This window comes from Stegastes partitus, unplaced genomic scaffold (genome assembly GCF_000690725.1).
Source record: "Stegastes partitus isolate 25-593 unplaced genomic scaffold, Stegastes_partitus-1.0.2 Scaffold1190, whole genome shotgun sequence".
Taxonomy (NCBI): Eukaryota; Metazoa; Chordata; class Actinopteri; family Pomacentridae; genus Stegastes; species Stegastes partitus.
In genome coordinates, this window is record NW_007578921.1 from 158,050 (window position 1) to 171,486 (window position 13,437).

Sequence of the window (13,437 nt, forward strand, 5' to 3'; positions counted from 1 at the left end):
GCGAGAACAGGAGTATGCGAATGGTGTTTGAGTGTCAAGGATGATCATGTTATTCTCCTGAACGGTCAAAGCAGATCAAATCACCGTACCATTAAACAAAAGGCAGACTGATTCACAAGAATGCACAAATACACACACACACACACACACACACACAAAGTTTCAAAGCACCTCCGAGCCACACCAACATAACACACTTTTAGCAAAATGCCTACAAGCCTTAACACCCTTCCACGCCGACACACATTTACGACACACGTATACAGTATATTGTTCAAAGACGTACATGACAACCTTACTCCCTACGAGGCATGCACGCATACTGTACACACACACACTGGCTACCATTTGAGCCATCAGCAATCCTATATTTAGCCAACAACATGTTTCAGTGCCAAATTACTGTACCATCAACACCAATCAGCAAACTTGTAAGCTAAACTGTCAAGTTAGATATTCTGGCTAGGCACAATGATTTCCCTTTAACGTACTGGGCAACACGCACAACTTCTTTATAACTCCTCGACTTCACAGTAAACAAAACCTAACCTCCTAATATACATACAAAACAGAATTTCATTGTTTAGAATATACAGGATTGGGGGGAAAGAAGGTAAAACTTGCCAAAACTATAAAAACAGAGATGGCCTCTTCTCATAAAATCCATCATTTTTTAAGAATCATTTCATTATCTTATTTGAGTTTTTTTCTGCCTAATAGTAGGCTAAGTTGTATTTTTTTTAATGCCATAAGCTGGATCCTCTTTCTTTTGGTATTTCAAATCACTTTCGTTTCCTGTAGAAGCAATCTCAATATATCTGACATGTGCTTGGCAGTAAAACGTCTGTGTAAATTCTCAGTCATCCAGCTGGGTTTTACTGAAGCTCCTCGGTCCGCAGTAAAGCCCTTTCCAGCATTTCTGGGAGTAAAATTATTTGTCTTTTCTGGAAGACTTTTACTGGGAAACCAAAGCAAGAGGTGCAGAGTGTGCAAAAAAAAAAAACAGCCGCTCAACATTGAAAGAACAACAAGGAAGAAGTGATTGATGGAGATGCAAAGCTGGATATTGATATGAACAAATGTCAGGCTGGGCAAAAAAAAGAAATAATCTAAATAACTTTTAAAAAAAACATGCAATTGTTTTGTAAGTTCTGACAATATAAAATGCAAATTCTATCCCACCGATCACCTTGATCTCGTTTTTTTAATTAGTATTTGAGAATGCACGTGTTATATTCACTGCTAAATAATGTCATTAATAAAATGGTGTCATAGCAGGGTAGGTGCCAGGTGAAAAAGTCTGCAGATAAAAGGTAATAAAGCCTCCTAAAGTCAGTACCAGGTCAAAAAAAAATGGCCTGAAGATTTTACACAAACAGACAACTTGAGTTACAAGCACTTATAACGATAAGGCTTGTCATGGTGACCAGATTTTCTCTCCTAGTAGCCTGGGTGTTATTCAGACATGCTGAAAGAGAGAGATTGTCCAGTGGAGTAATCTGTAAAATGATACTCACACACACACACATTCGTTTGGGGCCTCAAAACTCTCTCCGCTTCACTAGCTGCCATTTTAGAATGATCAGAGCTCATGAAAGCCCTTTTTTTTGGGTCCATGACAGTCTTGTATTACTAACTTCTGATGCCTTCTACAGTTTCTAGTTGATATACCACTTAGGTCAAGCGATGCCAAGAGAGGGGGGGAGGCCTAAATCCTGAAACTATTCATACATAGAGAAAATATACAAACATAGAGTACATACAGTAAATTACACGCATCACTTCTAGAAACTAGCATGTTCCATGCATCAGCAGTTTTCTGTCTTTTTTGTGACAACAGGCAATGTCTCTCTAATTTTGACCTTTTACAACGTTGTGATGAGCAGGTTCCTCACATTAAGATAAAAGTATAAAAGGTTAAAAATACTCCTCCTATTATCACTGAGCTACACGAGCTAATGCAGCAAACAATTATTTAATTATCATCCAACATTCCTATATTAAACAAATTGTACCAGATGTTATCGGTAGTATTGCCAGTGTATCAGAAGCCCAAAATCACAATATAACAAAATATTTTGTTATGCAGAAGAAATTGAAAAGAGTTACCAATTACAAACAAATCCAACCAACAGAATGAAACAAACTTGCTTAAGTTTATTTGTTGCTAAACCATTAGAAAAAATTACTAGAAACCTAAATAAATTCAATAAAACTCAAATCCAGAGAATTTTGCAGTCAGTTTTTCCACACACGTTTTTCAGACGTTGTGTTGAAAGTGTGAGGCAACATCTGCCTTGTGTATGCGTGTTTGAAGTAATGTGAAAGCCCCTGGCCCCAGCAGCTGTTCCGAAACAGATGTTTTCCAGTATAATTACCACGAGCTCACAAAGAGGATGAGAAAAAGATGGACAGAGAATGAAACAGTGAGACGGACACAAAAGAAGATAGAGACGCTCTGTGATAAAAAGACACCACTCAGCTTTCACATCCCTTGTGACTGCACATATAAACAAACCTGATGGCAGAGTGATTGAACTTTATGTCCACAAGCACACCTATGGACTGTAGCATTTTCAGCAGGGTTTTGTGCCACCGTGGGGTAGATTTCCTACCTGCAAGACAAGATGTGTCCACTTGTCCAGCCCCAGCCTGCCCTCTGTTCTGAAGCTGATGGTCTGGCTGTTGGACTGACCGTACCGCAGGGTGACGTCCTGCCCAGACACCGTCAGAGAAAAAACCAGCCGCCCTCCTAAACTCTTCTCCAGCAGCATCCTGAAGGAAACATACACACATAAACAATAAATGCATTACTTATTGAGCAACAGCTAACAATCCACAAGGGGAATATTTTGCAGTGATGAGTTGTTTTAACTTAAATCAGAAAATGAAAGGTAGGACAGACCCCAAAACCCACAGAGTCGAGCGCCGCCGCTATGTACAGTCTCTCCTTCTGACATTTTCACATGGAATATCAATATTTTACATGACTGTGAGGTTTCAGCTGCTACGCTGGGTGCAGACACGCACAGCCGCCACGTGTCATATTAACCACCATCGCTGACATTTTATAGGAAATCATGGCTTTTATGAACCCAGAGCAGCGTACCCTATAAATCACAGATAGATGCACGCAGGAGAAAAAGCGCATTTGAATGTGTGTCTGCACATGCATGCGTGTGAATACGTGCCTGTGTGAAGGGACTGAGACAGACAGACAGACTGACTGAAGAAGTATTAGAAAAGGGAAAACATGAGCGGTTAAGATACAAGAGCAAACAACGTGACAAAAATGACTTCTTGTACCAAAAGTGCTTTTACTTTTTATATCCTCCTAAAGTTGTGCTTGAAGTCAGCCATGCTCGTATGGAATAATCTTTAGATTATTTAGTTATTAATCAGCTGTCCTAAAAAATGCCACGAAACTGAAAATGCCCACCAAGTTAACATATTTAACCTGCTTCTTGTGTCCGACCAGCACTCCAAAACCCAGTACGTACACAGATATATTAAAGTTTTGTACCAGTGATGGCAACCCAGCTTCCCAGCAAATACACACATTTAAGAAAGCAGAACCAGGAAACCTTTTGCACTTTTGCTTGAGGAATTTGTCAATTGTTTAAAAAATATTGATCAACTAACACTTTAAGCTATACTTCCCCTCATTGATTGCTGCAGACAATAAAGCTCATTTTCTCTTTCAGCTACTTGTGAAAATGACAACACGTACTTTGTTATCTAACTCCGGTGCACACACAAACCAAAATGTCTATTCAGATAGAGAATCCTCCAACAAGACAAATATAACTTTATAATCAGTTACTAGAAGTGAAGTCACAGTGTAATAAAAACTATGGTTTGTAAGAACAGGTGGCTGGCTCTGTTCATTGTTCAGAGGAGGGGAGGGATGTGAAATCACAGAAAGAGGGAGAGACAAAGAGAGGGGGGCGAGGAGAGATGGACAGAGGTGAGGATAGAGACCTCCTTTCATCTGGCTTCTTTGATGGCAGCCATGATCGTCTCTACAACAAAAGAATGATAGCCAACGACAGCAACAGAAGCCGAGGGAGGGAGAGAGGGAGAGTGAGCGGGAGGGGGCAGAGATATTACTTCCATTCAGATACCTTCAGCCATACAGGTGTCATGTTCGGCAGAGCAAGACAACAAGACTTGTCTGTCATCTGAATCCCCCAGACGGACAACTTCACAAACAAAAATCACAGCGTGAAATTTAAAGGAGAGATTTGATCTCTGTCTGACTCTAGTTTAACGAAACGGACAGTGACATTTAACTGAACATCCAGTGCGTTACTAGAATACACATGTAACCTGTCCAGTGCTGCCCTGGATCTCTCCTCAAGCCATCAGTCATGTTTATCTTTTCAGCACATTGTTGAATACACCAATCTGCCACATATATAAAACCACTGACAGGGCAAGTGAAAAACGTTGATTATCGCATTACAATAGCACCAGCCAAGAGGTGGGACATGAGAGAATAATCAGTTCTTGAAGTTGATGTGGTAAAGTAGTGAGGTGGTTAGCACTGTTGCCCCACAGCTAGAAGGTCCTGGGTTCGATTCCCAGCCTGGGGTCTCTCTGTGTGGAGTGTGCATGTTCTCCTTGTGCCTCCATGGGTTCTCATCCACAAAAAAAAATGATATTTTTCTAAATGTTGTAATGGTTTTTAAATGATGTCATGTTTTTAAATACTTTGTTGTTTTTAAATGCTGTAAAGCACTTTGTGTTGTTGTTGTTGCACATTTAAAGTGCTACATAAATAAAATTTGATTGATTGATTGAATTTGATTGATATGCAGTGAATGTGAGTGTGCTTGGTTGTTTGTCTCTCTATTTGGCCCTATGATAGACTGGCAACCTGTCCAGGATGTCCCCTGCCTTCACCCTGAGTCAGCTGGGATAGGCTCCAGTCCCCCATGACCCTAGTGAGGATTAAGCAGTGTTGGAAGCAGAAAAATAAGTGTAAGGGTCTGAGCAACTTTGACAAAATGGTAAACGGTCTGCACTTATAAAACGCTTTTCTACCTTGGTGGTACTCACACACATTCATGCACCAATGGCGACAGAGCTGCCATGCAAGGCGCTTGCCTGCCAATGGAAGCAACTTCGGGTTCAGTGTCTTCAGGTTCAGACACTTGGACTGTGGGCTGGTGATCAAACAACCTTGCGAACAATCACTCTACCACCTGAACCACAGCCGCCCTAGGGTGAAACCATGATGGTCACACAAATCGGTTGGAGCATCTCATGGATCAGAGCTGAATGGATGAGGGAGGCCAACATAATATTAGACAGGTGGTGCATGTGAAATTAGCAAATGCACAATATCTCCTGAAAGTTTAAAAAAAACCCATAATGACTGAATTCACAAACAGAAAAGGCTTGCTTTGTTTGTCCACATGGAGCAAACTATCGATTGTCATAATAAAAGACAGTCTAAAAAAATTCCATATCTAGATAAGTGAAAGCTGTTCAGCAAATCTGTCACCAGCTACTTAACAGGTCTGACATGGTACTGCTGCAAATGTGAAAAAGTTGTCTTTTGTGGTTTTTGTGGGCAATGAATCAGGGTGGCAATTCAAAGCTACACAAACTATCAACAACATAGCTTCCACTGTTATACTTGTGAAGTTCAGTAGCTCTGTGGTTAAATAAGTATTTTGATACTTTTATTTTTAAACTGTCCATCACTGGTCTAACAGTGTTGCAGGAGTGCAATGCCAAACCACAAGAGATATGAGGTGTGTCAGAAATGTTTCAGGACTGGTGTCACAAAAGATATATTTCAAACCCAAACTACAACCTACAAGTTCTCCCCTTCCAAGTAATCCCCCTGGAGTCTAACACACTTCCCCAGCCTTCTCTGCCGCCACGCACTCCTGGAAGGATTCTTCCAGGATCCTCCGCAGCTCCATCTTCACATGTTGATGTCGTCCATGTCTTCAAAACGGGTCCCCTTGATGACCCCCTTGAGCTTAGGGAAGAGGAAAAAATCCCACGGAGCCAGGTGGGGTGAGTAGGGAGGTTGCTCCAGCACGGAGATCTTCTTCTCAGCCAGGAACTGTGGGATGCTCAGGGCATTGTGAGCAGGCGCGTTGTCATGGTGAAGCAACTACAACTTGTCCTGCCACAACTCTGGCCTCTTCTCGTGCACTGAACGAAGCAAACGCTGCAGGATCTCTTTGTAGATGTGCTGGTTGATCGTCTGAAGGGGAAAACTGGTAGTTTGTAGTTTGGGTTTGAAATACATCTTTTGTGACACCAGTCCTGGAACTTTTCTGACGAATACAAACAAGACGTCATGCATGTTTAGCCTAGTTCTAATTTCATGACTTGGCATGCCGTGTTGTTTAAGTAATCTACTTTTACGTGCTACTGTATGAAGGAAGAGATAGGGTTGCCAAGCAAAGCCAACTGATCTCTTTTTGTGTGTGCATGCACCTCGTCAAAGCGTATGTGTGTGTGAGTGTGTGCGTGTCTGTGTGATTGCAAGCTGATCTGAGTGAGAGTAACTCTGCACCGCACTCGTCCTGCCGGGAACATACCAGCACACTCTCATCCCCTGAAACTCACACACACACAACACGTCTAAGTAGGACATGACAGCCACTTGTTTCCTGATGGTGATACTGACCTGACCAGACCCCGCCTGTTTCTTGTCATTAGATCAATATCGCAGCGTTTTCACTTTCTTGTCAAGATTTGAAAATCAAACTCAACGTCATATCAGAGCAGATTCTTGTCCAAACATCTCAGCAGCAGCGTGTTTCTAGAGGGAGGTTGTATTTCATCAGTAGGATGGGATGATGCACAACAGTAATTGTGACCCACTACAGACTAACGTGTGGTTATTTCTCTTGTCTGTTTGACTAAAATAATTTTATTATATACAGAAACAACTTTATCTGCTTAATTAATTAGTTAATAGTTCTTCTCAATTTTCCATCTTCTCACATGGAAAGCAGAATTTTGATTACAAAAATTTCTGATTTAAGAATTCTAACTTGAAAAACACTTTACCGGTGGACAGGAAAGCAAGAAATGAGCAGGATTATCATAGAGAAGGAGACACTTACCTGAATTAGGTTAAATAAAAACTTTACTGACCACTGGGCTTGTTTCCTTTTTTACAGGATTCCTCATTGTCTGCTCCATCCTCTGATGTCTCTAGTTCGTGTGATCAGTTTCCGTGCTTCTGTTATATACCAACACCTCCACATCATCCCACATCTGGAACTCCCTGCCAGCTCTCCAGCCATGACTACATTCTATATAACTGAACCAATTGTTATCAACCTGTGCTTCCAGACATTTCTCCAAACTCGCAAAGCTTGATAGATGTCACATGATGTTACTAATGTTCTAATTGGTTGTGCTAAATGAAACTGTAAAGTCTGATGTGTCTTTGGGGGTTTTCACTGAAATCAGTCTCTATCCATCACTTTATCAATACCACTGATCACTGACTAATGTATAGTTTCATACATTTTTCAACCAGCTTTTCTGTGTTTAGTGAAAACCCAGATAGTTTAAAATCATTCAACATTCATCAAAATATGAATTTCTACCAATCAAAGTTACTGCCGCTAATTGTTTTACACACACAGACTAGGCAGGCTACAAGAGTTGTCTATAAACATATACATTTTGTAATGTTTACCGGTGTCGCCAGAAAATGTTGTAATTTAAAATGAGCACAATTTAAAGAAAGTTTCATATCTCAATCTATGCCACTGATTATTCTGAAAAAAATAAACTTACATGTCTCCCGTAGAGCTCGGTTTAATCCACAATGCCAAGGTGAGGGAACCCAGCGCTCCCAGTGTCTGTGAAGGAGGCGAGACCAGACATCCATCCTGGCCTGGTCGAAACAGCAAACTACCAGATCCACCAGAAACCCCGTCTGAACTGCTAGAGGTTCCTGTCTCTTTCTGAGTCCCAGGACGAGTGTCATCGGTGTCTTCAGATACGCAGGTACCCCTGATGGAATTAAGACATGTCAGCATGTTTTACCAACTTAAATTCACTGCTGTTTCTACTTTGCATGGACTGAAAGGTCAAAGGTCACACATTGTGCAACCTTGTGAAACATATTTGTATGATTTTAATCCAGCTACCTGTGTGCAGCTAGCAGCAGCGGGGCATACGGAGGTGTGGAGGATCTATAGGGACACTCCTGCACACAGAAGGCTTGATAACATGTCAGCAGTTCAGACTGGGAGGAAGGTGATTGACAGTAGCTGCTCCGCTCTGGAAAGCCACAAGTGGAGCGAGGCAGAGAGGTGGACACGGGTTTGAAGGCAGCGATGTTCTCCATTCGCGGGAAATGTCCCTGTGAAAGGGCAAAAAAAAAAAAAAAGTGTGATCATTCCATGTAATCTAAATGTCTTGTAGCAACAGCAACCACTGACATTTTGATGAAACAGTAAAGTGTAAGGATAGTTAGAAGAATCTCATACAAAGTGCTACAACATTTTAATTTCAATGACAAATAGCAAAAACTTTGGAGAAAAAAGGAAAAAACATTTGGGTATATTTGCTGTTTAGACATTCACTGATTTCACCAAATAGGCCTTTTTCACAGAAAGAGTTTAGAAATGTGAAAGTAGGAAAAGAACAGGTGTAAATAAGAAATGCAATAATGGCAGCAGTTTATTTAGCTGGTTCAGGTGTTGTTGACATTTGAGCAGAGCTGATTAATGTTAATAAACATGTGTTTCCTACAACAGAATGGTGCATCTATTCAAAACTTATAAATAATACACTATATAGTTAATAACAAAGATGGGTCAGATATTAGAAATGTCTCTTGAAATCCACTCTTACCTGTGATGAAGCAGGTTTTGGGCAGAGGCTGAGAAAGAGGAGAGACAACCAGAGGAAGATACCGATGTTCATCTTCCTCTTCATCCTTTCTTCGTTGATGTTTTTTTGGGGCATCGGCCACAGAAAGTCAGGCCAGCGCTTCTTTTTCCTCGTCATTTTCTCCATTTGCAGGATCGCACCTCCTCTTTCTGTAACTGACAGCATTCCATCTTTCTTGTTCTTCTCTTTTGGCCCATTTTTTCTACTTCCTTGTGGATTTTTTTCCCACTTGCCATCTTTCCACACATTACCCAGCTCCTCTCTTCCTCCTTTCATCCTCTCTCTGTTGCCTCCTCTGCCCCATGTTTGCCTCTTCCTTTGCAAATTTCCTCCCGTCGCTCCTCCCTCACTTTCCTCCTCTTCAGTCCATCTCAGGCCTTTGACCCCACAACGTTCAGGAATCGGCTTCTCTGAAGGTTCCAGCATGGTCCCCGGTTCTAGAGTCTCGGACAGGGGTGGTGGAACATTTCCGGAGGCAGCGGTACGTTCAAGAACCTGGATTTCTTCCTGAAGCCCTCCAGCAGCGTTTGAATAAGTGATGACTGTCATGGTTTCATGGTTCCAGGGTTACAGGGACATTTTTTACAGGCCAGTGCCCCTGGGGTGAAGCTACGAAGCTTAGCTCTCCGTTACACTGTCTCCGTCCCTCACACTCACACCCGCGCACACACACAAACCACAACCAAAGCCTTCACATGATAGGTAGGATTTCACAATCTAGAGAGGGAAAAGAGAGGAGGAGAGAAGGAAAGAGAGACGTGGTCAGACCAAAATCCAACATGAGACAAATCTGAGGAGAGTGAAATGCCATGCAGGCTATTCCCTAGCCAAAGCCTACACTATCATGTACAGCTTGATGGAGGCACAGCTCAACTGATACTGCTACATCGCTTTCCCCCTTTTCTTCATTTTCCATTGAATTAAACATGCCCCTTTTTTTTCCTCTGGCATCTGCCCCTCCAGGTTTTATCCAACTAAACGGGTTTCCACATAAGTTTGTTGGAAATTGAGGCTTAGGCCAAAGCTCTCTTCATTACAATACTTAAGCAGCTTCAATTTCACATTTTGACACACAGAGAGAGGCCAGCAGTCATCTCTGGTAACACCGGGGATGACTGCTGGGTCCAGGCTCTTCCTCTGTACTGTCCGTCTGGAAAATAGGGGAAGCTTCCACAGTATCTAATAACGGCTACGAGCCTGAATGCAGAGCAAATTTGTTTATCTATGCAGATATTGTAACACCACATAACACACAGAGAGCTCCTCGAGGTTTACCTGTCGCGGTGGACTCCCAGCACACAGCTCTATCCCCATCACAAGTGCAGCGTCAACAAACAACTTGTTGCTGTGGCACGAGGCGAACAAAAAGCGGCTACCTGCGTGTCCACACACCTGTCTGTCTGTCAGCGACAACACACACGGAGAGAAAATAGTCCTTCCCCAACATGACTGCAAGTAGTTTTTTTTTTTTTGTACAACACAGAGAGATGAAGACAGCTCAGGTGAACTTGATACAGCTCCTCTTTCTTCTTCTTCTTCTTCTTCTGTCTCACCGCTCTCATTCACAACATGCGGCGCGCGCACTGCTAAGGAGATTAGCGCGAGCTGCCATCTGGCCAGCAAGGCGCTCGCGGCGGCAGGATACCGGACACTAAGTAACGGCGGGGGCCGCGTTACTCTGCGCGAGGGGCGAGTAACGGAAAACTTGAGAGCCCCGGAGGCGGCACGAGAGCCAACACAACCACGTCTCCGCTTTTTTTTTTTTCTTTTTTGCACGTGTTACAGAACAGCTACGATTGTCTTTGACAGCGAGGCATTAATATGCGATTTAAATAATTACCCCCTGCCTGGTGGTAATGCTTCACCCCCCCTCCCGCTACGTGGGATGCGTCTGCGGTTCAGACAAGTGGCTCTGGAGAGGAGAGGAACGCTACCGCCGTCGCTAGGCAACCGTGATCCGCACCGGCCACTGAGTGGGGCTGAGGTGGGAAATCATTTTGTGGTCCATCATATCAGACATGTTCATCCTCACCTGAACATCAGCATCAGAGGAAGCAAAGCACTGTGAGGAAAACTAAATATGGAGACATTTATCCTCCTATTCCCGTTAATTTACTGACATCTTTTATCCTTGGCGTCAATCTGACCCCAGAAATTTAAACCTCCACAAAATTATCAAAATTTAAATTGTTACCCCAGTTTATGTGTAAAATGCCCCCTAAATAAAACAGAACAAATTATGTCAATCATTTGTTTAGAGACATTAAACAGTGACTGGGGTCAAACTGACCCCAAAGATAATAGGAGGGTTAAGAGAAGCATAGATGGCCCTGAATCATTCATTCATTCATTCATTCATTCATTCATTCATTCATTCATTCACAACACCTCTAAGAAAGAGTTGCATCTACAGTTCACCAAACTGGAATGCCTCAAGCAAGACTGTTAGGCCTACTGTAAATGTCAAGAGGTGCTAATAAAATTCTAAAATGAGCTTTATACTCCTTTTTTCTGAAGAGGCATTGAAAAAAAACAAACACACAAAAACACGTACCTAACTGAAATCACAATTGATAATAAATACTAACAGACAGAAAAATAATCATAGGAATAGTGAATAATGAGCAGAAGTGTGATCAATGGGCCTTGAACAACTCAAGTCAACTCAACTTGTTGTTCATCTTGTTTGGATGTAGCCTCTTGACCAGGTCCTTATTGAAAATGAGAACCGGTTCTCAACTAACTTACCTGGTAAAAAAAAAAAAAAAAAGGTTAAAAAAAAACAAAAGTCAATCTCCAAAGTCAAGAATATAATCAAGTGCATAATCATTTAGGCCATTTGAACCATGTGTTTGTTAAGAGATATATAACCAGATAAGCTGAATGTGGGTTCTCTCCTGGTTTTGTGGCTTCCTCCCACACAGTCCAAAGACATGTTGAGGTTAATTGGTGATTCTAAATTGTCCGTAGGTGTGAATGTGAGTGTGCTTGTTTGTCTGTCTCTAAGTGTAGCCCTGTGATAGACTGGTGACCTGTCCAGGTGTCCCCTGCCTTCACCCTGGGATAGGCTCCAGCCCCCCTGCGACCCTAGTGAGGATTAAGCGGTGTATAGATGATGGATGGATGGATGGATGGATGTAATGCTAAATAATTAGGAAGCTGAAGATCATAATGTTTGAAAATCATAATATATTAGGGAGGTCCACATGTGAACTATCAGTAGGACTGTTTTGTAAGCCCCCACTGCATCATTTCACCTGCTCAGGACACAAAGCGTAAGGCCGCGATGTTCAGGACACAAGTTAGGCTGAACAGAGGTTGCATGAGGTTCTGATGTAAACATAAGATGTAGCTCAAGACAGGAGGTGAGAATCAGGTGAGAGTTTGTGAAAGTCTATGATGCAGGTTGGACAAGGTCAAATAAATGCATCAAGGTTAATGCATTAACAATTTTAGTGCAATTTCTAGTTGCTCTCGAGACCATCTCAGTAATCACTGCATATTTACACATAGTAAAATAAACCTACAAGTAGACTGAAGATCACTGACTTTGTTCATTTTCTTCTACTTAAGTGCGTAGAAGGATTTAGACTAATTTAGTAAATGTGGGCCCTGTGATAGACTGGTGACCTGTCCAGGATGTCCCCTGCCTTCACCCTAAGTCACCTGGGATAGACTCCAGCCCCCCAGCGACCCTGGTAAGGATTAACAGGTGTATAGATAATGGATGGATGGATAGTAAATGTGGTAATTCTAAATCACAGTGGCCGCAGATCTGAAGTCACACTTTCTAAGTTTAGTATTTATCAATGGGCCTATAACTTATGAGTCACTTAGCTGAATAAATCAAAAGCAGCTCAAATAAAGGAAACAATCTTAAAAGAATAGATGTGGAGGTTATGTCACACACCACATGGGTGCAAATGATCTGAGCAGTGAGTCTCCATTTGAATCCCAGCCGGCTCGACTACTTGTTGCACGTCTTTTCCTGCTCTCTTCTTCCTTAGTAACTGTCTGCATCCAGTGTTTCTGTCAGTCAAGGCATTTGCATCCCCAAATGCAATATACATATGTAAAAAAAAAAAAAAAGATTCTAAAAAAAAAAGAAGAAGAAGAAGAAAGGACCAGTGTGTAGGATTTAGTGGCATCTGGGGTGAAGTTGTACATCAACACCAACTACCTCCCTTTTGGGATTGACCAGTCATGGATCTGGCCTAATATTAACCCTGATATTAGGCCAGATCCATGACTGGTCAATCCCAAAAGGGAGGTAGTTGGTTAATTAATCCCAATTAATCCCAACATTAATATCTTTTTGTTTGTTTGTTTGTTTGTTTGTTTGTTTGTTTGTTTTTACCAATTCCCAGTAAATTTTAAAATCTGCTACATTGGCTCTGATGCACTGCAGGGTGGCGCAGTTGGTAGCACTGTTGCCTCGCAGCAAGAAGGTTGCCGGTTCGCGTCCGGTGGGGGCACCAGAATCTTTCTGTGTGGAGTTTGCATGTTCTCCTCGTGCAGCGTGGGTTCTCTCCGGGTTCTCCGGCTTCCTCC

At 42.1% G+C, this 13,437-nt stretch overlaps 1 protein-coding gene across 1 annotated transcript in view; it reads right to left on the bottom strand.

Annotated features, from left to right (window-relative positions):
• Positions 1 to 9,312, bottom strand: part of LOC103368683 (usherin-like) — a gene marked incomplete at its 3' end in the record, with an annotated part of 165,718 nt that extends 156,406 nt beyond the window's left edge. The window contains exons 1-4 of the mRNA XM_008297123.1: positions 8,848 to 9,312; positions 8,139 to 8,353; positions 7,783 to 8,001; positions 2,616 to 2,775 (exon numbers count right to left, since the gene is read on the bottom strand). Coding sequence (XP_008295345.1) covers positions 2,616 to 2,775; positions 7,783 to 8,001; positions 8,139 to 8,353; positions 8,848 to 9,312 — 1,059 coding nt within the window. The remainder of the gene's footprint in view (positions 1 to 2,615; positions 2,776 to 7,782; positions 8,002 to 8,138; positions 8,354 to 8,847) is intronic.
• Between the last annotated feature and the right edge of the window lie 4,125 nt (positions 9,313 to 13,437).